General features: G+C 46.0%; 9 protein-coding genes across 9 annotated transcripts; 6 read left to right on the top strand and 3 right to left on the bottom strand.

Annotated features, from left to right (window-relative positions):
• Positions 1-782: 782 nt before the first annotated feature.
• Positions 783-2,848, top strand: TRV_06976 (uncharacterized protein; the record flags this gene model as incomplete). Its single annotated transcript, XM_003018919.1, has 3 exons — positions 783-992; positions 1,050-1,335; positions 1,392-2,848. The coding sequence occupies 3 exons, from the start codon at positions 783-785 to the stop codon at positions 2,846-2,848; spliced, it is 1,953 nt and encodes a 650-aa protein (XP_003018965.1).
• Positions 2,849-3,301: 453 nt separating this feature from the next.
• Positions 3,302-5,087, bottom strand: TRV_06975 (uncharacterized protein; the record flags this gene model as incomplete). The annotated part of the gene is made up of 2 exons (XM_003018918.1): positions 3,302-3,589; positions 3,657-5,087. The coding sequence occupies 2 exons, from the start codon at positions 5,085-5,087 to the stop codon at positions 3,302-3,304; spliced, it is 1,719 nt and encodes a 572-aa protein (XP_003018964.1).
• A 2,294-nt stretch (positions 5,088-7,381) lies between these two features.
• On the top strand, positions 7,382-7,950 carry TRV_06974 (uncharacterized protein; the record flags this gene model as incomplete). Its single annotated transcript, XM_003018917.1, has 2 exons — positions 7,382-7,510; positions 7,606-7,950. The coding sequence occupies 2 exons, from the start codon at positions 7,382-7,384 to the stop codon at positions 7,948-7,950; spliced, it is 474 nt and encodes a 157-aa protein (XP_003018963.1).
• Positions 7,951-8,907: 957 nt separating this feature from the next.
• TRV_06973 (uncharacterized protein) lies at positions 8,908-9,694 on the top strand (the record flags this gene model as incomplete). Its single annotated transcript, XM_003018916.1, has 3 exons — positions 8,908-9,138; positions 9,206-9,264; positions 9,364-9,694. The coding sequence occupies 3 exons, from the start codon at positions 8,908-8,910 to the stop codon at positions 9,692-9,694; spliced, it is 621 nt and encodes a 206-aa protein (XP_003018962.1).
• A 660-nt stretch (positions 9,695-10,354) lies between these two features.
• Positions 10,355-11,277, top strand: TRV_06972 (uncharacterized protein; the record flags this gene model as incomplete). Its single annotated transcript, XM_003018915.1, has 4 exons — positions 10,355-10,366; positions 10,463-10,900; positions 11,060-11,146; positions 11,248-11,277. 4 exons carry the CDS (start codon positions 10,355-10,357, stop codon positions 11,275-11,277), a joined length of 567 nt encoding a protein of 188 aa, XP_003018961.1.
• Positions 11,278-12,562: 1,285 nt separating this feature from the next.
• TRV_06971 (uncharacterized protein) lies at positions 12,563-13,594 on the top strand (the record flags this gene model as incomplete). The annotated part of the gene is made up of 1 exon (XM_003018914.1): positions 12,563-13,594. One exon carries the CDS (start codon positions 12,563-12,565, stop codon positions 13,592-13,594), a length of 1,032 nt encoding a protein of 343 aa, XP_003018960.1.
• A 2,997-nt stretch (positions 13,595-16,591) lies between these two features.
• TRV_06970 (uncharacterized protein) lies at positions 16,592-18,219 on the bottom strand (the record flags this gene model as incomplete). The annotated part of the gene is made up of 2 exons (XM_003018913.1): positions 16,592-17,290; positions 17,353-18,219. 2 exons carry the CDS (start codon positions 18,217-18,219, stop codon positions 16,592-16,594), a joined length of 1,566 nt encoding a protein of 521 aa, XP_003018959.1.
• A 288-nt stretch (positions 18,220-18,507) lies between these two features.
• TRV_06969 (uncharacterized protein) lies at positions 18,508-19,228 on the top strand (the record flags this gene model as incomplete). Its single annotated transcript, XM_003018912.1, has 2 exons — positions 18,508-18,982; positions 19,086-19,228. 2 exons carry the CDS (start codon positions 18,508-18,510, stop codon positions 19,226-19,228), a joined length of 618 nt encoding a protein of 205 aa, XP_003018958.1.
• Positions 19,229-21,441: 2,213 nt separating this feature from the next.
• On the bottom strand, positions 21,442-23,487 carry TRV_06968 (uncharacterized protein; the record flags this gene model as incomplete). Its single annotated transcript, XM_003018911.1, has 3 exons — positions 21,442-22,942; positions 22,984-23,171; positions 23,233-23,487. 3 exons carry the CDS (start codon positions 23,485-23,487, stop codon positions 21,442-21,444), a joined length of 1,944 nt encoding a protein of 647 aa, XP_003018957.1.
• Between the last annotated feature and the right edge of the window lie 667 nt (positions 23,488-24,154).

The raw sequence follows: 24,154 nt of genomic DNA, 5'->3' as shown, positions 1-24,154 counted from the left end.
ATCAGCCACGGGTGTCCTCCCCCTTCCATCAGAAAGTCCTTGATGGTCTAATGGTTATGATTTCCGCTTGTCAACTTCGCCTGTTAAGCGAGTAACAAGCGCGGGAGACCGGGGTTCGATTCCCCGTCAGGGAGTTCTTTTCTTTTTTTTGTCTTTTATGCCTCCCTGTTGTACTTCCAATATTACTCCATTGCAATGTGTATATTGCTTGTATGTGGTTTTTTTACATCTGCCATATTGTTGTCACTCTGCACACATTCACTGTAGCGGTAATGCAGTCTGCGAGTATTAAGGTAATCTCCACCACTCAGTTGACTCATGTACGCTGCTATGGATTTTGACACAGAGAGTTATAAATACCATACTGCCTCGACTTTTCTGCCCCAAAGTAACTTCATATTTTCAGAATTGTCCAAAACATAGTTACAGGCTCTTAATACCATATCCCTTTCTCCTCGTTCCCTACCTAATACGGAGTATGAGTATTAGTCAGCCGAAATAGTTGAAATGGATTGGATTTATTACTATCACGTGATTTACTTGGAGCGTAAACCAATAAAACCTCTGAAAAAATGAGTACATAATCAAACTCTATCGTATTACTACTAAAGTCAATCTAACATTATTTTGGCTCAAAGTCCAAATAAATCCTTGTCACGTGGAAATGCTGTTGATAGGCTGAAAGTTGTTATCAAAAAATTATCGAATCTATACAGAGCAGACGAAGGCCAGATAACTGCTCAGGACCAAACCCTGTTCGCTGTGGGAGAATAAGAGACAGGATGCTGGACGCTTTTGAGGTTATAACTACGTCCGGCGTAGTCCTATGGTCAAAAACATACGCTCCAGTTGGAACTCACATTATCAATGCTCTAATCAAAGATGTCTTTATCGAAGAGAGGACTGGGATCGACCGCGCTGCTCGAAAGTATAACAAGGAGCAATATACCTTGAGATGGACGGAGGCAAAGGGATTCGGACTTATCTTCGTTGTGAGTGTCAACTTCAGGACTTATTAGCAACCAGCGTCAGCTAATTCTCTTGTACAGGCAGTTTACCAGTCTCTTCTCCATCTGACCTGGATCGACGAATTACTAGAAAATATAAAGACTATATTCTTGGGCCTATACAAGGAACAGCTCAAAGGGTCACGTTTCAGGGTCGCCAACTACCCGTTTGACAAATACTTCGAGCAACAGCTAAGGGAACTTGACCAGACCACGGAGCTTCCGGCCGAAGATAAACGTCAGCTTGGGGCAGAGAGCAAAAGAGACGTGCTTACACAGGCGGATACAGGAGGGCCACCACCACCGCCTGTCCCGGGGCTTCTTGCGGGTAAGATCGGACTCCACGCCATACTCTATATGATATCTCCTAACCTCTTTTTATAGTGCAGCGTCAAGCTGCGCCAGCGACGGAGGTGCTCAGTGACAGCACTCCGTTTCAAACCCCAGAAACATCCCGACCCGTCACTCCAAGCTCCCAGGTCATCACTGCAAAAGCTGGGCCAGGAGGCCGCATTTCTCGTCGTGCTCGTAAAGCCGCGAACGCCAATTCCAACAATACTTCTGGCGCTGAGGATAAGGCAAAGAAGTCAACTAATGGCAAATCTGGAGCAAAGAAGATGAGAAAGTGGGGACCAGATGGCATCGCGGACGAGGAAGGCGATGAAATACTGGATTATTCTGCAAATGATACTGGCGCTGGTACCATGGAAGACTTACCAGCGCCCTCAGTTGATGCCATTGACAGCGAGTCCTTTGGAACAAAGACCCAAAAGGGCCAATTTGTTCTTAAGGATCTCGGTGATGAAATCCATTCCATTCTTCAGAATGCAGACGAGGAGAAGGCCAAAGCCAATGGATCCTCTGCTGGTGTCGTCAACTCTAGCATAGGCGCGATCAGCAGCTTGTTCCGCAACGTGGTTGGTGGGAAAGTGTTGACCGAAGCTGATCTGGTGAAACCCCTGAAGGCAATGGAAGATCACCTGCTGAAGAAAAATGTCGCCCGTGAAGCTGCAGTTCGCCTTTGTGAGGGTGTCCAAAAGGAGCTGGTAGGTAAGAAGACGGCCAGTTTCCAGAGCATAGACTCTGCTCTTCGCGCGGGAATGGAATCATCACTCCGCAAAATACTTACTCCCACTACTTCACTTGATTTACTCCGTGAAATTGAGGTAGTCACCTCACCCACGAATCAGCAACAGCCCAGACGACCCTACGTGATCTCAGTTGTGGGAGTCAACGGTGTCGGAAAATCCACAAACCTGAGCAAACTATGCTTCTTCCTTCTACAGAATAAATATAAAGTCCTAATTGCAGCCTGCGACACTTTCCGTTCTGGTGCAGTCGAACAGCTTCGTGTTCACGCGCGGAATCTTAAGGAACTCAGTGCAAGAGAAAATGCTGGCCATGTCGAACTCTATGAAAAGGGATATGGCAAAGACGCAGCTAATGTCGCTAAGGACGCTGTCGCTTACGCCGCCACAAACGACTTTGATGTCGTTCTAATTGACACCGCTGGCCGCCGACACAATGATCAGAGACTAATGTCCTCTCTGGAGAAGTTTGCCAAATTCGCTAACCCTGATAAGATCCTCATGGTTGGAGAAGCTCTGGTTGGCACCGATAGCGTCATGCAAGCTCGGAATTTTAACCAGGCCTTTGGCCCTGGTAGAGGCCTTGATGGATTTATCATTAGTAAGTGTGATACCGTAGGAGATATGGTTGGTACGCTTGTCAGCATGGTACATGCCACTGGTATACCTATTGTCTTTCTTGGTGTTGGACAGCATTATGGCGACTTGAGAGGACTCAGTGTCCCTTGGGCCGTCGGGCTCCTTATGAAGTAACGGATGTAGGAAATGCCCAAGTGCATTATCTGTTTGATTGATATATCATATCATTCATGGCTCTGCAGCTTTTTAAGTCTTACTTGAAAACACCAAAATTATACAAAAAAAATAGTCCCTTAATAAAGTTCTATTTAGCATAACACCTGTTTTCCCTTTTAGGATAGTGATATCCTAGCTGTTAGTATTTCTATGTACCATGGTATTGCACACTATATAAACCTGTCTCCGGTGCAGAAGCGCCTTTCTCTGTCTCACACTATTACTTCTTTTTTCTTCTTCCAAATAACAACCGAAAGAAACTCGTAAATCATTCAAGCCTGAGGGTATGTAAACGCTGGTACGCTGGTATATCAGGGAATCAAATCATTGGACTGCTTTTTCCTCTTGGAATTCATCACTCCGGTTATGGGAGTATATAATGATTGATTATCTGTTTGAGAATGTGTATCGCTAAACGTCGTCTTCTTCATCCGACTTCCCGCAATCGTCGTCTTCCTCTCCCCACCCCTCAGCTTCAAGGTTGCGAGAACGAATACCCAAGCTAAGCAAGAACCCGACAAAGGCTACTCCACCAAAAACGCCGAATGCAAGAGCTTCGCCCTTCGGCTTTACCTTTGTGGCAAGGGTGAAAAGACTTCCAGACAAAAATGGCCCAACAGCACGGCCTGCTGCAGAGAGGGTCTGGGCAAGGCCATTGAGAGAGCCTAGAACAGAGTGGTCTGGGGCAGAATTGGTGATCTAGAGATAAAACATTAGCAACACAGCTAGTTAATGTATAATTATTATCGTAGGGCAGAACACGTACCAAGAGTAATGCGCTGGTAAGACCTCCAACAGTTGCAACAGTTTTGATCAACAATACTACACATACTTCCACAGCAACGAAGACATTTTGTTTTGAGACAGCTATGTCAGCACTCGTTTTATCTTTATAGCCGATGAAAGGCATCAGGATAAATGATGCAACAAATCCAAGCAGGCCGGCGCGGTAAGACCATCTATTGCCCATTTTGTCACGAAGCCGTCCAAATACACATATCTGAAAAACTATCGTGACGATACCGGCAAAAGCCAATGACATGCCAATTTCTTTTGGATTGAACTCTCGGCCCGTAGGTGGTGGAGCCTGCGCGAAGATAGGGTAGAGAGAATTGAATGAGACATTCGACAGAGAAAAGATCAAGTAGGTGAGAAGCAAGAGAATCATATCTCTGTTGAAGATTTCATCACGATTGAGAGCTTCGTTATGGGAGCGGTGAGGGAAGAGAGGTGTGATAGCGATATCGGTGTCGTCATTATCATCATCGCTATCAACAGAGTCTCTGTAATGATGGACTCCATGGCGGACAGAGCGCCGTGGATAATCCGCGTCAATGTCGTTCCGCAAGTAGGTTGGCCGCGAAGAGCTGTGAAATTGCCATAACCAAGTAAACATGTCGCGGAATTTTCTGTAGATTCGAGGAAGCATTTCCGCGCCATCAACACTCTCCTCCAAAAATATTGAGGTAATGATAAAGTCTCCAATCAATATTGCAGCAGACACGAGGTTTGGAGCAAGAAATGGGTAAGTTTGGCCCTTTGGATCTTTCGATGCAAGCAACCCTCCTAAAATTGGGCCTGTGATACCTCCGATTCCGTATATCACGGGTAGATATGTGAAGGCACGCGACTGATTACTGCGATCTGTTATCTCCCCCAGACATGTGGAGACAACCCCTTGGTTCCCGTTGACCAGACCCATGAAGAGTTGGGCAACGATGGCCTGCCATAGTGTTTTGCAAAATCCAAAGGCAAGAAAACAAACGGCTGTAAGGACTGTTCCTAATAACATGACGGGCTTTCTCCCAATGCGGTCCGATAACCAACCCCAAAAAAAATTGGTAGAAAACTGCGCTAGCGCAAAGGCAGATGCAATGGTGCCGACATAGATCCCAACTTCATGCGACTCGACCTCCGGAAAGGATGCCGCCATTGCCGGCAAATAAGGACTTATCGAGTTGAGCGCAGTCTGCTCGCAGAGAGCAATAAATGCAAGCACCGACATCTGCTGTATCGGGATAGGGGTGGAGGTCGGAGCATCCGCGCGGTCGCCCGCGATGTGAGACGATGAGGGATTCGTAGAGCCCGACTCGGCAGAGAGAGGGCGACCAGCTGACTTTGGCGGCGGCGTAGAGAATGTCTGATAATGAGGGGTGGAAGAGGCCCGACGGGCCTTTGGCGATGAAAAGTTGGACATGGTGGCAGCCTGAATCGCAGGTGCGGAGCAAGACTGGCTTAGGTATGCAACTCGGAATTATGCAGAAAGGCGACGCTCATCAACTTGAGGCAAAAAAAACGCCTGGAGGCGTTTTTCAGGTCCAAACCAGTTTACATGGCCGAACTTAACGCGTGGTGGTCATGCAGCGTCGGTGAACGCAGTTAGTTATGAGTAAAAAGGGCGTCGTTCCGGTGAAGTCGGCGAAAGTCGAAAAGAATTACTCAAAAATTATATCGTTTGAGTTTGCGCTAGTAAGCTTGTGGTTAGCAGAATCGGCAATCTTATCAGATCATTTTGCATTAGTCATCAGAGCATCAAAAATATCAGGAAGCCAGAGAATTAACAACAACATGAGAAGGAGATGTAAAGAAGCAATAATACTGCAAAATGACTGGATAGGTCAAGGATGCACGAGGGAATTTTCCTTCTTCTGTGGGCTTTGAGATGCTACCCCGCGTGTAGCTGTACAAGATAGTATCCGCCTTCCATCTTCCGTCTTCCCGCATGTAGGTATGCCCATCACGATTCACTGGCCCAGAAGCCTCCATGAGCCCAACGTTTCATGGTCCGAGATTGACTGGAAGCTCCCGCCTGACTTCTTTTCTCTTCCTGCAAAAGTGGTTTGCCTCTCAAGTCACGACGGACATATTATTTTCTAACTAATCTTATGGTGTTGCTTCCTCGGTTGCAGTAGCGACTCTGAACCAGATAATGAACAAGGAGAGAAAGCAGCTTGTGTTGCCATATATCTGTTTTGTTTTATCATCTAACTTACTGAATAATAGACGAGGAATTGAACATATCAGACGACACTGACGATGATATTATATGTCAAAATGGCGAGAAGGTTACCCAACCTGACCAGTCATGCTTCTATCTAGTAGGTAAACTATTGATAGCCTGGAGTATCTATACCAAGAAATGAAAAGATTGCAATATAAAGCTAGAGCAGAGCTATTGCAGGAGTAAAGAGAGCATCAATATTGTTATATACTAGCACGAGACACATTCCTTTATTGGGAACGCTATACCGCAGATCTTGGTGAGGTCCAGGAGACGGAGTACTGAAGCCTCATGTGAGTGTTCTCAAAGCCGTAGGACGAAGATGGCCGATCAATGGTAAAGAGATTGGCGTCTTTAATGTAGTTGGACTCCTTAAGGTGAAGGTAATCTCAGACATCAACCCAAATCGACATGCTGGAATGTCTCGATAACCAATACTCTTCGGCTGGCACGTTGTCAGTGTGAGCTTTATTGGACGATTTACCAAGTTAAAAAACAGGTGTATCCAAAAGAATGTGTCTTATTGCAAATTATTGTGAGCTAGAATATCTAACATCGTATAATATCTCGCATAATGGTTTGTGTATCGAACAGGCGTGCTAAGCTGAGGTAAATACCTAAAGATTCTCTTGGCTTGTTAGCATCGCTGAACAATGCATGAGTGGGATGCTAAAGTCAAGAAGTAACTTTGATGGTTTTCAGCGATCTTGGTAGAAAAGAGTGATATCACCGCCCGCAGGCATCAACTACTATCTTGTGCGAAGATGTTCATCAGGAAACCAAGGAGGGAGTCGGAGGGTCGTGCGATTAATTAATTACCTTCAGAAAAGGCCCAGTGGGTGGAAGCGCTGGCTGCTAGCTAGACGATGCACAAAGTTACATCCTAGTATCCTGACCAAACTGTTAGCTCATTATTCCATGCAAGGTAAGAATCGTAGCAGTGTCAATTGAACGAAATAAGAATCAGAATATGTAAGAAATTAAATATCATCCCGACAGTTGCTTGAGAATGCTCTGGCGGGAGCTTCACAAAAGCCGGATCAACCGCAAATTACCACATCATATCAGGAAGCAGGGAGGGGAAAGAATGAGTTCGACTTACTCTCCATGGTTAGTAACATAGCGGTGTTTCCAGTTTTCCTCTCTTGACGAGGATCCTGATGGCGAGGAGAAGAAGAAGAAAAAGTTGTTGATGTTGAAAAGAAAAAACATCTTTATGTAAGAAGCAGCAAAATCGCGCTAAACCTAAACGGTGCAAAATCCACTAAACCGATGATGGCTAAGCGAGGCATCTTTTTTTGTGGGCAAAAGCACGCTGGACACATTGAAATTCGCGATACCAGAAGACAGCGTTCAACTCGACAATAACGACAACCCCCATCCACCCTCTATAGCACTCACTCGGTGGACAGTGAGCATCTCCTCCCTCTGCGCGCCTGTCCTAGGTTCCCCGGCTAATCTGTTCGAACTGCTTGCAGGACTCCTTCGCCATGTCTCAAGAGATTGATATTAAGCCCTCGACATGGAAACTTGTCGAGGTCGGCAGAGTCGTGCTGATCCGAAGAGGCCCATATGCAGACAAGCTTGCTGCTATCTCTGAGATCATAGATCACAAGCGCGTACGTTTTTATCCTTTTTGACCCTCCGACCGGTGTCTGTTTTTATGCGCGAGATGGAGAAATCAGGTTATCTAATGGGATACTCAAAAATATAGGTCTTGGTTGATGGTCCTTCCGGAGATGAAGAGAAGGCCGTCCCACGCCAATCCATCCCTCTCGCCCATGTCACCCTCACATCTCTCTGCCTCGACAAACTCCCCCGACGTGCCAGAACTGGAGCCATGAGGAAGGCTTGGGAGAAGTCCGGCATCGACGCCAAATGGGCTGAGACTGGCTATGCTAAGAAGAAGGAACAACAAGACCGACGACGCAACTTGACTGACTTCGAGCGGTTCAAGGTCATGAGACTGAGAAAACAGGTTCGTCTTTTACTTTTCCAGGCTAGACATGACTATGCATGTCGAACATACGGGGATGCAAGCTATTTTATGAAGGCTTGACTCAATTGCTAACTGCTCTTTCTACAATTATAGGCTCGCTTTGCTGTCCAAAAATCTCTATCTAAAGTCCGCGCTGCTTCGTGAGGAATTAAGGGTTGACGATGTTCGGAGGATGGCGCATTGAATTAAGGGAGGGCTTCTTGTGCTTGAGATAAAAAAAGGCATAGAGTCTCCCTCCCCTTATTCAAGAAGGAATGTTCAACTGTAATCAGTTTCAACCTGAGGAATTGAGGACAGGTTTTAATCTGCGAACCACTTTATCCCGATTAGATGGAATAATACTGGATTCACAACAGGCTTCTACTACCATGGTTTTACGACTTTCAGAAATCAAAGCAAAAAAGAACTTCCTTTTGACTCTGTTATTGACTGTGGTATTATATGTAATAAAAAATTCCATATGCTCAGATCAATACCTCTCTCTATCCAGGCTTTTACGGGGTTAAAGTGCCCTCTTTATCTAAGTTTCCACCATTTCAAGAGGCTGGGGTAGTGCCGCACATTGGTACCCCGACGAAAAAGCCCTGATCTATGATATTACTTACTGATACCAGCTCTAAAAACCGATAACTTCATTCTAGGTAGAATATAAATTCTATTGATAGTTAATAGTGACTGTAAATGTTTATCCTATAAAATAGCGTGCTGTTGTAGGATATTGTTGTGATATTTATCTGATTTGTGTGCTATAAAAAAAAACCTCGCTAACGGGATTGGGCGAGACCACACACCACAGCGGCTCGCAGCTATACCAACAACCACCACCGAACCAGCACAACATTTGAATCCCAGCGCCAGCGCCCAGGTAAGTAGAATTGGTGGCTGTTCCTGTCTCTATTGGCCTCAAATAATTTGCAGCTAGGCAGAGGAAGTAATACTAATGGGCCTTATGTGCGATTTCTAGAGTTTACGCCTGTTCTTCCACACATAATCACCCCCTCCGGTATTACAGCAACCATGGCCAACCCACGAGTAGAAGAGCTCCCCGAGGAGGATGTCAAGGCCACTGTCGAGGAGAGCTCCGACTCCGAGGCCGGTGATGAAGGCGCCGAGGAGCTCAACATTCCTGGTGGCTCCGGCGTTACCGTTCTCTCCCGCAACGAGAAGAAGGCCAGAAAAGCAATTGGCAAGCTCGGACTGAAGCATGTTCCTGGAATTACTCGAGTTACCCTTCGCCGACCAAAGAACGTAAGGATACGGCAAACCACGAGCAGTTGTACAATTTGTGGATGTCCTAATGCTGACGTATCTCTAGATCCTCTTCGTTATCAACCAGCCTGATGTCTACCGCTCCCCCACCAGCAACACCTGGATGTAAGCTTATGCCATTAATATTTGCCTGGTGAAGGCAGCTCCGGCTGTCATCCGTTATCACAGACTCGGAGTATAGGGCTAACTAGATTCTACTTTTAGCATATTTGGTGAGGCTAAGATCGAGGACCTCAACTCCCAGGCTCAGGCTTCCGCTGCTCAACAGCTTGCCGCCAGCGAGAGTGCCAACGCCGCTGCTGGTGAAGCTGCTGGTCAGGAAGCTATAGACCTCGGAAAGGGCAAGGCTGCCGAGACCGAGAAGAAGGAAGAGGAGGACGAGGACGATGGCGAGGAGGTTGACGACACTGGCCTCGAGGCCAAGGATATCGAGCTTGTCATGGCCCAAGCAAACGTCTCCAGAAAGAAGGCTGTCAAGGCCCTCAAAGAGAACGACAACGATATCGTCAACTCCATCATGGCACTGAGCATATAATGACCCTGCCATTGTACCTACACATCTTTGAATGATGTTGGACCAACCTTTGTATCTTGCCTCTTACGCCCCACCTGATGCGTGCGATATCAAAATGCTGTGATCATAAATATGATAAAAACTTGATGCGCACAAAATTCTACTTCTAGATAATGGATCAATGAATGCTCTCGTATCTCATTTCTCCCAAATCTCTATGATGAAACAACACCAAGCACTCCCATATATATGGTCTATTTGCTCTCCACACCATCTTAATAATGAGTAGAATATAACTAGTTATTTATCTGATATAAACTAGAGAAATCAGTTCCTCCTGCTAGTATCAGTCGCCTATCTACTATTATCAAAGACTGCTGCCAGTAGCGATACCACCCTAATGGTGCACCTTTAACCCTCAGACTGTCTATTCCCACAGTTACAAATAGTCCTAGCACATCTTTACCCCGTATAACTGTCAGCATCGACCTCGTCGTCGCGAATATCAAATCCTCCCTGCCGCCCGCAAGCGACCCCAGGGCCCCAACCTGTCATGTGATCTTCCACGTGACCAACTTTTGCCAAACATCTGAACTTCATCGGAACAAGCAGGAGAAAAGAACGACGAAGTTGAAACTGCACGTCTCGACAGCATCCAGACACACCACATCCACGGTCACAATGGCAGCTACAGTACGTCACCCTCCCGTCTCCCGAGATGATTCACCTGTTCTCGACCGTTATTCTCTCCATTGAGTCGATATAGCCGGCTAACACGCAGTTTATCAGCGGAGCGCTGCTCTCAAACTCGATTGGGCCAAAGTAGCCCAGAGCCTTGGACTTCGCGGCCAAACCGCTGCCTCTCTCCAGGCCTTCAAGAAGCGTAACGACGACGCCCGCCGCAAGGTTCAGGTCCTGTCCGAAGCGCCCCAGACTGTCGACTTCGCCCACTACCGCAAGGTGTTGAAGAACCAGGCCATCGTTGATGAGATCGAGCAGCACTTCAAGAACTTCAAGCCAGTCACCTACGATGTCAACCGACAGTTGAAGGCCATCGAAGCCTTTGAGGCTCAGGCCGTCAAGAACGCCGAGGAGACCAAGGGCAAGGTCGAGATGGAATTGGAGTCTCTGTCACAGACCTTGGACAACATCGAGTCCGCCAGACCATTCGAGGACCTCACAGTCGTATGTTCTTCCTATATCCCAATCTTGTTGCATTTGTACCAAGTGTGCCTGTCATCAATTTCGCCCACCTCGAATTTCCAATTGTGGCCGGAATCGATTCCACATTGGAAATTATTCCACGGTCGCTGAGCAGATTGGCGAAGCCTCGCATGACTAAGTACATAAATTGCCGATACTAATGGTATGACCGCTATGATTTAGGACGATGTTGCCGCTGCTGCCCCAGAAATCGACCGCAAGACCGCTCAGCTCGTATCCAAGGGTATCTGGATGCCACCAGGCTACAAGGTCAGTAGTCCCCTTATCACGTCCTTCTCACATCATATCGGTCGGGGTACCGCATTTACGAGTGTGTTATATATGATTACTGATACCTTTACGCTGAACAGGAGAAATACGGCGACTTGGCTGTCATGTAAAACCGCACACTGCTACCAAGCCGTTGCCACAGCTTGTATCCGTGATTTTCTATGTATTTTTGGTATTCTGTGGACTGAAACGCCTTTTCGTCAGCATCCTACTGCTGTCTGGAGAGGACTATCAACCACAGCTGTATAGAACCGAGAGTTTCAAATAGAAGCATGTTCCTCTTTACATTCGTTTTCCCGTTTGTGCAACTGGCAATGTCTGGTTATCTTACTTCTGGACTTATGAGGCTGCATTAGTTAACATCCTCGCAGCTGTTCATAAAATCTATCAATGTAGCCAACCAAGTCGAACTAGCCAGTCGAAGATAAAACGATTTGCAGCCAACCAACTGCTCCGTAACCTACATGGCCGCATCGCATAACCTCCCTTGTCATCCTCATGCTGACATCTAGGGCCAAAAAAAAAATGAGGGGGTTTCTGCACGGCCAGAAGCAAACAACCCGACAGCCAGGCTCAGATGCAACATTGGGCATCGCAGGACGGATGAACAGGCAGTGTCAATTGGCTCCGGGTCCTCCGGGCCTCCGGATTGGGTCTGTTGTTGTTATTCGGTGTCTGATACAGGAGATACTCACATGTCTACCGGCCGGGATATCCAGTGGCAGAGAAGAGCGCCGGCATTGTTGCAGCACTCCGCCCACAAGGACCCGGACACAAGATGCCAGTGTGTCAATAGATAACTAGTGAATACCAGGGATGAAGCATGGCAGCTGCTTTGCTTTTTCCCCTGATTAATATGCCGAGTTGGGATAATGCTCCATACCCCATGTTGTGTCTGTCTTCGGCAACAAGTTAGCACGAAGCCATGGACGTGCTAGAGCAGCGCGGCCTCCTATTAACTAATTACATCGATATTTGCCTCCTCAATGGCTTTTCTTCCTATCCAGTCTCGCGATTTTTCTCCCGACTCCAGCGAACTAATGCAATCACTACCTACTCGCATAGTGCATTTCTCGTGTTCATCAATGGAGCCTAGAGTGGGAATTCAAAGCATGCACTGTTAATGCGGTGGTATTGCTATATATAAATGGCCAGCTGGTATCGAAACACCCCCCAACGTTTGGTCTCCGTGCCGAATCCGCATGCTGCAGAGAACTTTTCTCACTTAAAAGGCGCAAAGACGGCACAGGAACAGCGTCGATAACTTTTATTCCGGCCAATCTGGGAGGAGGATAAGTAGTTAAGGAGAAAACATAAAACCTAACTTCGAGCCCCTTTTCTTCCAATCCGAGATACACACGGGACTGATCAAATTCGACAAGGCAGCTGATATCAATGAATATCCCAAGTCGTCTGGAAATAAAATCCAGGCGAAGGTCACCCATAGAGTCGTTGCCCGCCGAGCTGGTGCATAAGATCTTCTTCCAATGCCTTGAATTCAACTTTCCTCGCGCTTCAATACGCATTGCTCACACCCTATCATCGTCGATATTATACACCTGGCTTATCCGTCTTGCATTCAGCAGCTGCAATCGCTCATCAAGATTCGATAATATCTATGGATCTCACCATTTCCTCCCCCTCGATTTCTTTTACTTTAATCACCTTGAGAGAGCAAAGATCCAAACCGAGATTCTTAAGTGCCGGTGGCTCACGGCTTCGTTGCTTCGAAAATGCCAGAGAGAATATGTCGAGCATGTTATCAGAGAGAAGCGCTCTCATTTTGTGATATCCCCAGACGAAGACCAAGATATTCTCTCAAACTTGGATCAATATTGGCAAAGTATAAACAGATTCGATCCTACGCCTGTCGGAAAACGCGGAAAAGGGGACTTGGTGATACGCGCGCATAGCCTGGAAAATGACCAACCATGCAAGATTGCAATATGGTTCGGTTTCGGTGCATTCCAAATTCGAGATTTGAATCCTGTGTTTCAAGAAATCGATATATTTCGACTTCCCTGTGCTCCTCCTTATCCAGCAGAGCCATGCAGAATGCCAGATCGACTTCTCACACCTCCTTGGACGGAAGACAAACTAGAACTCCTTACCCTCCTCTCGTCAGATGCCTATATCGACGGTGGTTGGCCTCCCGATAGGTCAAAAGCAGTGTTGAGAAAAGTCATCGAGGATCGCGAACTCGATGTTTTTAGATGCTTGCTGAGCTTACATATATGTGGCAAACAATACAGGTATCCCTACCCTTGGCCAGTGAGCCATAATCATTTCAGGGTAGCTGCCAGGCATGCGGAGCCAAACAAAGATCCTTTTTTGCAGCTATTATTTGATAAGAGAAAGGATAGCATTCCCCGAGATGATGCATCTATCATGACGTTAATGGAAAAATATTCCTGTACCGGATCGTAACTCTGTTGGAAAACTTGAATGAAAATGTATTAGACTTCGCGTTAAGAAACGCATCCAACGGGTCACCATCTGAGAACAAAAGGAGCCACTGGATTCCCTAAAATATACTTTAGTATTATGAATAAGGGTTACGCGACCGCGAATGTAGTAGAACCAATGTAATTTCATGACTTTGAGTGTTGCAAGACGCTAAGATCTATGGGAGCCTTGTCCGTGTAGCTAAACAGGTCTGCAGGCCACGGATATGGCTCCTCCGACCATGCTACGACGTACGGCCTATAAGCAGGGTCATTTGTCACATAACGGAGCCGCCCCGCGCCCACCGGTGGCAGGCTCCAATTAAAGCCGGCCAAGTTGAGCATACCACAGATAAACATCTGTTTCGAGGAGTGGCTCCTCTGGTAAGGAAGCTGAAGCATAAGCTCTAAGAGCCATTCGCAAAATGGAGAAGATGACTTCTCATATTCAAGCGCCCATTCAGTAATTTCTGAATTGTCAAACGGAAGTGACTCTGCGCTTGCACGAACTAACGTTTTCATCATATCCAGAGTTGTGGAATGGCGAATGGCAGTAAGGAAATGTTCGGATGGGATATCGTAGCCGGCATTCTTCGGTCTACCGTTGAACGAGAACGCCTCGGAACTAACACAATACTCATCTAATTCAAGAAGCCGTTCTACCATGCTCGGATTATCTTCAACAATAGCTTGATGCACACCTGCATGGAGCACTTCTCGGGAATATGGCTGAATGGGAGCTGGGCTGGTTCCTTGATAGAGTAAGAGGCGAAGTAACTTGAACAACTCCACCTTTCGGGACGACCATGGCCTCTTATCTATTGCTTTTTCCGGAATGCAAAAGACGCACGCAACGTTTCGAAATATCACAGGATCGAAATTTCCGTTAACATGAAAGTTCAAGGACCACCATAGACTGCGGTTGTTTCTAACGCTGGCAATCTGTAAATAGGACCTCAATAAATTGTTTTCTCGTGAATTTAAAATGCGAATCAAATCAGGCTCCTGCATCTGCGGGTTGTCATCATGAGTTTCTAGAAGTTGCCCCAGCCCGGCACACTTAACAACACAAGAGCTGATAAGTTCAAGAGTCGCCCACCGACAGTTGAGAATTTGGGATTGTAGCCTCGCCTTTTCTATTGTGGATAGATATCGATACCCAACTGGACGGAACGCTTTCAGTATTTTTCCCTCTGTACGTTCCAAGCAAGCCCCTGTCCGTTCATCCATTGATTGAAGCGTATGATAGATTGGACTTGGTTCTTCCCAGATGGCAAGCATAGTTATACAGGAATATATGCGCTTGTTGGACATCGCACACGCAAGTTGCGGAAACACACGGAGTAGATTTATTTCCAGGCAGTCGAAAAATATGTATTGCAGGATTTCCATAGGCAGTGATTGTAAGGAAAATCTTGAAGGGGCGGCACTCTGCGTCCAGAGCTTTGGTTTAATGATTGTACCTTCTGAGTGTACATGTGAATAATGGGTATACTTGGTGCTGACTCTTGTTGAAGTTTGCCTTGGGCGTTTTTCCGTAGTGCCCTGGCTAACATCTTTACGATGTCGCTTTTTTCCACGAACTCTCATTGGCGTCATGGGACAGTCACTGAACTGCATGATGAAAATGTTGTGTCTTCTCGTGTCCCTAACTGGCAGACTCATGCCTTGGTCCTCCAAATTATGGCTTTCCTTGAGAATAGGAAGTTGTATTCCGGGTGCGCTTCGGCGCTTGCGCAAAATTTAGTTAGCGCCCGCGCCTAAAACGTCAATTAGTCAGGGCAGACTAACTATCACGTGAGCAATAAATATCCGGCTGACTAATACTCGACTAGGTGAATTGCGCGGAGAATATGAAAGGGCTTTGATAGATGCCTATGTACTCCGTATATCACGTTACAAATAATGTTATTCACTGTTTCGAATTATTTCACAGTTTCGCGCGAAATATTTTCATTTCGTTGACTCTTTGGTAGTTGCAGTCGAAGCTTCTCACCTACTAAGCAAAATGCCGGATTTGGAAACTCGTAGCTATTAATATCCGCTGCTCTAATTGAATTTCCACATGATATTGAGATAATCCACCGTATTATCATTCAACTGAAAAACTTATAAAGGGGTTCCCCCTTCCTGTTCTCTAAAAGAAAAACTTCGAAGCCTGCTAACTGATGAGACTGACTATTAACGATGAAAATCCTAATCATACTTTTGTCTCCATTGCTAGTTCTTGCATCACCAGCCTTCAGCCCTGCTTTATTGAGTGGGCTGGGTACTAAAGTAGCCAGAGGCAAGAGTTACTGCTGCAATCCAAATATATTTTTCGTAAGCTTTTTTGAGTTTAAAACATATACTGGACCAGACAAATTAACAACTATGCAGTGGTGCGCAGACAAATCACGCGCAACGCCTTGCTGTGGGTATGGAAGTAAGTAGACCACACAGCACAATCCTGTGGCAGAATAATTAACATTATGCCTTTTCCAGAATGTAACATTGCCTGCTGTGCCTGTAGTGGTGGATGCCGCCATTTATGAAGCGGTTCTGGGTAAGGCTCCCGGCGCCAAATTACATGTTATATATGGGCTAATTTGAACCACAAGATATAGATCGGCAGATTGATGGGGAGGGGAGTTGGCGGGGAGCGAGGTTAGAATTCGAAGAAGTCAGCCCGATAGCCGTAGGAAGCCTCGCGTTTACTTCTACCCATTAAGAGGGGTGTCTCTCCAAGGGGACGTTCAAGGAGATTCATGAAGGGCAAAACTAGACAAGGCGTAATTCCTTGTATCTCCAGGCCCTACATACATAAATAAAATTAGCATACTGTCAGTATAATAGTCGACTTCGTCCCACATACCAGTCATTGAGTATCTGGCACATTATGTCCTGCGAACGATACTCGTGTTCAATTAGCCACTCTGTAATTTATAATGCTGGATCGAGTTGGTTCTTCGCGCATGAACACGAAGTCTTCAGTAACTCGTCAGCGCTTAAGTACATAGGGCTTCTTCATCTTAATCTTCTTTGTTGTCGTTGTTCCTGTTTCTGTTGCAGTTGCTGCTGCTGCGACGGCAGCTATTCTCTGTTTATTCAAGGCGTCGTACAGGGCAGAAGCTGAAATCCGGCGTTGAGGATCAGGAGTCAGCATTTGCTGAAGAGCAGTCATTCGTCGAGGAAGTTTCTTTCGTAAGGTATCAATGCGATCCCACCAATCCATGAATTTCTTCCGGACTTTTGAGTCCTCCATGATCTTTCGAATAGGCCAACCGTTAGAAGGTAGCTGTATGTGCCTGAAAACAAAGAGCATGGTAATGCCAAAAGCCCATATGTCGCTTGGTTTACCCCTCTGTTTTAGGAGTAATTCGGGTGGAATATAGGAAGTTGACCCTCCATCGCTATAGCGGTGCTCAAGGGTAGAAAGGCCAAAATCACAGAGAACAGCTCCTCTTTTATGGTCTCCAAGTATAATATTATTAGGTTTTATATCATGATGTATAATTCCCTTTTCATGAATATACTTGAGGGCACTACTGATGTCTATCCAGACTCGTAGTTGCATCTCCTCCTTGATTATTGAAAATCTGTCACCATCAGCGTACTGGGAAAGATCCAATCCCTCAATATACTCAAGGAATAGGGTAAGGTTAGTAGCCTGGAAATCGAGGAGCTGTGCAATGTTACGCTAGTGGCGAGAGTTAGAAGGAAACGGAGACATTGGAGAGTGGAAGAGGTCGTAGAACATACATGTTTCAAGGACTGCAAAACTTTCCTCTCATTTTCCCACATATACACCGCATCCTCTATATCTGGCTTTCTGCACACCTTCGCAGCAACAACACGTCCACACCGTTGGAGCTTAAAAACGCGTGTTAATCCAGTTTCAGCAACAAGATCCAGCTTTGTGGGCCGTGCTTCACACTGGACAGTTTTTATAAGAAAATTCTCAGATTTGATCCGTTTGTTTGAGTGAAGAGCATCGGTTAGATCTCTGTGGGCTGTTTTCTTTCGCCGAAGGGTGGTCGATTTGGCCGTGAATGCCGGTCCGCTTAGCAACTCGCAAATACCGGAAGAGACTGGTGAGCGAGTATTCGAGGTACTACTAGGCAGGACCTTAAGTAAAAACTCGAGACCAGCTCCAAAAGTTACATGCATAAGGCCAGGTCGTATCCTCAGTCGATCGCCAGGTAATATCTCCTCCCCATCCTCTTTCCTATGGCGAATATCCCGGAGGACAAAGCGAGAGGTGGACGAATTGCGAAGAAGAATTGCATCGTCTTTATCATCGGGTATCGTAATAAACAGGCAATGTCGTATATTAACCCAACATTCATCCGTTGTAGTCTGAAGTTGTATTTGGCACGATTTATCACTTCCGATGACGAAGTATGGACGATCTAGATTTTCGTTTAGCCGGAACGCGAGCACTTTATCTTTCCCACGTGTGACTGATGGGTCAATGGGCAGCCCGGTTAATGGAATCGGTCCAACAAAATCTTGATTTCCAGGGAGTCTCAAAGATTCCACGGCTGATGTGGAGATAGGGAGTAGGATAACGCGTGTATGGTGTTCCTCAGGTCTGGTGTCTTCAGGTTCGGGAGACGGGTATGCCATGGCCAACAATAAAGGCACCTCCCGACAATAAATATATTATATAAAACTAATACTTCATCTTTCAAAAAAAATGTGTGACGCTGCATTTGTTAAGAATACACCTTTTACTCCAAAGACATGTATCTCGTCGTTCGCCAAACATGTTGGAGTTCTGAATAAGCGCGACGCGGGGACGAACCACGTGACTCGTTCGTGTCGACAACATCTTCTCCTTTCATCACTTGCAAGAAGACAGGAAGAATAAGAACGACGACATCGGCATCGACAACGGTTATTCACTATCCGTTAATGACTGTTGCTGACATTATGCTGGCACAAAGACCACTAACGCCGCCGTATACGGCTCCACGGGACCCGGAACCGACTCAATACAACCTTCCACAGAAGAATGACACGCTCTTAGCAGAGCTCTCGGGACGCTGCAACACGTCTCTCCAAAACACTCTCTCGAAACCGACATTCCAACGTCTTGCAGAAGAAATGGTCTCGAAAAGCATTAGCTCTGGATCGACCAAGGACACCAGGGACCTAGAGCCTCGCATACATTTTGCCGTCTCTCAGACCGCCCAAAAGCTCTCACAACAAGCCACTACCACCGTGAACGGGATATATTTTGAGCTTACAAAACTTCTGCCAGCACGACTGCAGCCGTTTTTACTCAACTTTATTGGGAAAGAGGCTAGTGAAGAGGACCGATATACTTTTATAATAAACGTGCTTCCATGGATATTGAAGAAGTTACGGAAATCCCCATCACAAAATGGTACGTGCTAGTAATGTAACTTATTTCTCTCATTTTTTGTCCACAAAACCAGAATTTTGGACTTCTCTGGTCGTTTGAATATCATCATACTAATACCAAACAGGAACACGAAAACGAGGGTTACCAAGAAGAAGTCGACGCATTGCTAAAAAGCAACGGCAAAAGAAGGTCGGTGCTAAACGCGTAGAAAAAGCACCAGCTACCGCAGCAAACAGAATAAAAAAGAGACAGCAGAGAGGGAAATAAGAGTATATCCAGATTCAAAACTTTTACAGCAATACGAACGGATGGTTATATCCGAATCTTCATGGATTCAAAGTTCCTCTCAGACTGGAACGAAGCGAGAATCGTCTTCTCTGGCATTCCTTTTGCCAAGGGTACGCCGGCCAACACATCAAGCCGGCAAACGAAGATTGGTTCGCTGTGGGCTCTGGGGATATATCTACGGTGGTGATACACCGCAAATCAAAGTTCATGTCCTGTCTACACTCCATGCAGATTGGTGTGACTTGGAGAGTCAATTTTGCCAACCTACGCAGAATTATCCTATTCTGAGGAAGGGGAATGGCTTCCTATTTATATCTTGCGGAGAAGGAATCTGCAGCGAGTAGTTCCGTATGGCTATTCACCTTGAGTACTCAGGGGGTCTTGGGTCGTACACTATTCAGCCTGGGCTCCTCTTCTATTAACTCTTGCCTTATCCCTATAGGCGAGTGTTCGTGTTAGTTCCATAGCAGCTTGCTCGGCCTTAGGTTTTTGTCACCCCAAGGTGGATTGAAACCTATTTTTGGGCGTCTACTTTATTTCTCGAAGCTATTGATTGCTGCTCCTTACTGATTTTGTGCTCTTGCTTTTTTTCCCCCTCTCGTTAGCTGGGACGGGAGTGTGCGGTGGTTTGGTCAAATTGGTGTATCCCTTTTCGATCAAATTATCGTCTAAGTTACTTTGAAGTTCCTGCATTGCGCGGATAGCGCTCAAAACAAATTAATACCTACTGAGAGAAAGATAGGGGTTTTCGATAGAATTTCAGAATTTCGCACTGGGAACTGAATAGTGGAGTCGCTTGGAGTGAATACAATTCCAATTTCAATCGGGCACATTAAGGTAGCCGCTAATACTAAGTTGACAGGTGAAGGCGAGTCGTCGTCTTGTCTATCGCATTTGGACTTTTCCAGGGCATTTACTTTGCTCGATCTACGCCTGGTTGAGTTATGTCCTATTGGATAAGCGTTCAGCCCTCTGAGCCTTACTAAGGAAAGGAGCTCACCGTTGAATCGGCCTGCCAAGCCCGCTTAACTCTACACTCTTCTCCAGCGTAGGAACGTCTACTCCATACACTGATAGAGACCTTGACGGAGACATAATCTTCCTACCTCCTTGTCCTATAAAATTTGCACTATTATATATATATCCAACCGCATTAATTTTTCACGACTGCATAGACAATGATAGAAGAGCGGTATTTGATTCGAGCTACGGAAAAGTATTGTGAAAGCCCAAATATACAGGAAACAAAGTTTCATCTCGTAGGGGCACCAAACCTGGAGTTTAGGTTATCTTAGTCAGCACGCTAACCTTATTTCCACGTGGTGGGTCTATTATGACGTCACTGACAGGTGCATGGGCCAGAAAATCATCATCTTGCATCGCTTTTGTGAGGAATCAAGGCAGGATTCTAGGAAGCGTTGCGCTCCCTACGTCACCGAATTCGTATATCTCAAACATGACGGTAATTGGAAGAACATGATAGAAGTAATGTTGGTAAGTATATAACCTGCCTTTACCCCTCGCTAGATTGTGTATTCTTGAAAATAAAATAAACTGCCAATACCATACTTAAAGAACCAAGAAACCACTATACATTACCAAAACCAAAAACCACCAGACACCCAAACTTTCCTCTGCAGCAGAGAAAAAAGGTCATCTTAACCATGGGTGCCGTCGTATCATGTGTGAGTATAACACTCTAAAGACAGCCTGAGACAGTGCGTCTAACTTCCCACACTTAGATCGTTGGCGCATTCCACGCGATTGGGCGCGCTTTGATGACCATCGTTAATGCTATTGGGAGCGTGTTGATGGCAATCGTGAACGGAACAATTTCCATCCTCCACGCTATAATCTCCTTCTTAACCTGCGGTTGGTGTTCAGGTCGACGATCTAGAGTCGGGGGGCACCATCATACGAGACGACCCGTGATGAGTTCTGTCTAAAGTGTACCTATACAAACTCCGTGAGCGGGCTAGGAGGAAAGGGTGATTATTTAGGAAGGTTTTCAATGGCAGTTATTTTTTACCATTTGTTGCTAGTATTGCTTGGAGGAATAGGATTGCGACGACGATACCCCGCAGTCCGTTTGACGATCTAATGCATAATTATATTCTGTGTCGTTTATTTCATTTACTCGTATAAAAACCACAATTGCAGCAATGATACTTTTTATAATCCAGGAACTAGACTTACATATTTCCCAAAATTTTCCGTACCCCACTTATCTTTCCAGAGAGAGATGGATGGTATCCAGTCTCTACTACTCCCTGGCACATATTCCATGCGACTTCACCATCCTCCCCTTTCCCCTGCCCCTTCTGAATCGGATAGTCCAGTCGCGGTGGGATTTTAGTTTGGATGGATGTCCTGTCTTCGCAAATGGCCTTAAGATTGCTTAGGTTTCGGAGACCCTCGGCGCCGCCAAATCTCCCATAACCACTATCCTTTACACCACCAAAAGGTAGGCCAACAGCATAGAAGGTAGCAAAGTCATTGACTGCAACCATTCCTGCATCGAGGCGAGAGACACACTTTTCGACATCTGCCCTGTTATGTCCAAAGACACTGGAACCAAGGGCATACTTGATGGAGTTTGCGATGGAAATAGCTTCGTCTACCGTTTTGGCTCGCATCATGACGAAGACGGGTGCAAATAACTCCGTCTGGGCAATCTTCATTTCAGTAGTTACGTCGGCAAGTAGTGTTGGCATAAAGTAATGACCATGGGGGTGATCAGGGTGGTTGTATCTTTTCCCTCCATGTATCAACCTAGCTCCGTCTCGTACTGCCTCGGATATCAGGCTTTCAAGACGGTCAAATGATTTGCTGGATATTTGAGCACCAACATCGGGAGTGTGAGGAAGTTTCTGCGCTTTTAGATCACCCCTACCGTCTAAGAGGGCAGATCCAAGGCGAAGCGCTTTGATACGAGGGGTGACAATTTCAAGCAGCTCGTCGTATACATTGGGAAGCGCAATTATTCTCTCGGTCCCAATGCAATTCTGGCCAGCAGATTGAAACACCGCCCTCATCATAATGGAGGCAATACTGGGGAGGTCGCCTTTGGTTTTAGGGTCATCGAGGATAATGGCGGGATCCTTTCCACCTAGCTCCACAGTTACCGGAATCAGAGCCTTTGCGGCTGACTTGCAAACTTCATGGGCAACAGGTTTTGATCCAATGAAAATAAGGTGTCGTAGCAGCGGGTGAGATGTCATTGCATCAGCATGCTGTGGTAGGCAGATGACGGTCTGGACAAGATCCTTTGGATGGCCACAGCTGACGACTGCGCGTTGTATGATATCGCATAGGAAGATCGATGACCATGCTGTGTGCTCAGATGGTTTCACAATGATGGCATTTCCAGCAAATATGGCACTGATAACCGGAGAAATCAGATTGTGGAATGGATAGTTCCAAGACACGCAAGCTCCCACCACGCCGAGGGGCTCATATCGGACGGTGTTTTTCTTATACATCATAAGTAGATTCGTTGGGCGACGGTCCGTCTGTAGCGACTTTTCACCATGGTCGATTGTCCATTTTAACTTATCAGCCGTAACCATTATATCTCCAAAGCAGGCGTCTACTTTCGTTTTACCGGAGTCAAGGCAGCAGGCGGTTGCGATCTCATTCTGGTGTTCAAGGATATACCTGAGCAAAAGGACAATTAGCACATATATTATATACCTGAATATCTTTCCAAATGTGTCGTTGATCTATTTTCTTACTTCAATAGTGTCCTTAGAACTCTCCTGCGTTCCGCAAAGCTTGTTTCCCGCCATTGCAAATATGCAGCTGAAGCTCGTTTGAACGCTCTATCGATATCCTCTGCCGTAGCTGGTATTATACCATTCTCATCTCCCAGCAAACGTCCATCAGCAGGACAATAGCTCAGAATCTTCTTTTCGCTGAACGTCTATTGAGAAAGTGGGCGCGTTAGGAATAGTTGATTAGTCGAACAAATGGGAGTGACTTACTCCAGTTGTACCCTGGGAGGTCAATATCTCCCGTGACTCTTTACTGATATCTTCCCAGACAACTCCTTTCCATTCGGGGCTCAGTTCCTTGGGCAGGGGTACGTCAAATGTAACCGGCCGTTCATCTTGGGAGAACAGAGAAGCAGTCAGGAGCTTCAGAACAAGGAGAGTTGGAAGTATTAACACAGCAGAGGTAAGCAATTGGGTGAAAGTGCAGTTCAGCACCGTTTCATAGGCTAGCTTGAGGTGATCCATCCCCTTGACCGGCCCTGTTGGAATCGTGGCGGAAATGCGTTGAATCTTGAGATTCGTCCTCGAGCATTCAACGGGAGCTTGCAAGGTGTTGTTGATGCCAAGACATCACTAAAGTTAAACTACTCTCAAAGGCAAAAAGGGGGAGCAGACGAACTTCATCCGCTCGACTTCTCGACAACATTGCAACGAACACCAGCACATGACAATGCGCGGCGATTCTCCAGGTATATGCAACTGGAGGTTATTATGTGGACCAAAACAGGGCTGGCTGTGTTTTTGCACCTTTACTATGTCCAAAAATTCCACTCCATCGGCGCACCATGTGTTGACCGCTTCTATATCCAACCATAGTTGTGAATTTGGCTGTTTATGAGGGTTGATTCTATGTTTTGCATAGATGCCTCTATTAATACCTAGCTGGAGATATGTAGAATTCATATCTAATGTTTTATTTGAGAGTATAGTCTTAAATATACTCGAGAAGAAACGCACTAAATTCGCGCTGGATGTTGCTATGTTATCCATTTGCTCATTTCTTTCTCAATATATACTGACTGGCCCTGTGTTCCCGGACTTGGTGGTTTGAACCGGTAGTTCGATATTCTACGCTGGTTTACTGACCCTAGGCTTGGGGTGTGGATGAATTTTGAAGCTGGCTGCCTCATAA

Source organism: Trichophyton verrucosum (assembly GCF_000151505.1).
Source record: "Trichophyton verrucosum HKI 0517 chromosome Unknown contig00859_1.f1.exp, whole genome shotgun sequence".
Lineage (NCBI taxonomy): Eukaryota > Fungi > Ascomycota > Eurotiomycetes > Onygenales > Arthrodermataceae > Trichophyton > Trichophyton verrucosum.
The sequence above is the reverse complement of the archived record's forward strand: the minus strand, read 5'-3'. Positions and strand labels throughout refer to the sequence as shown.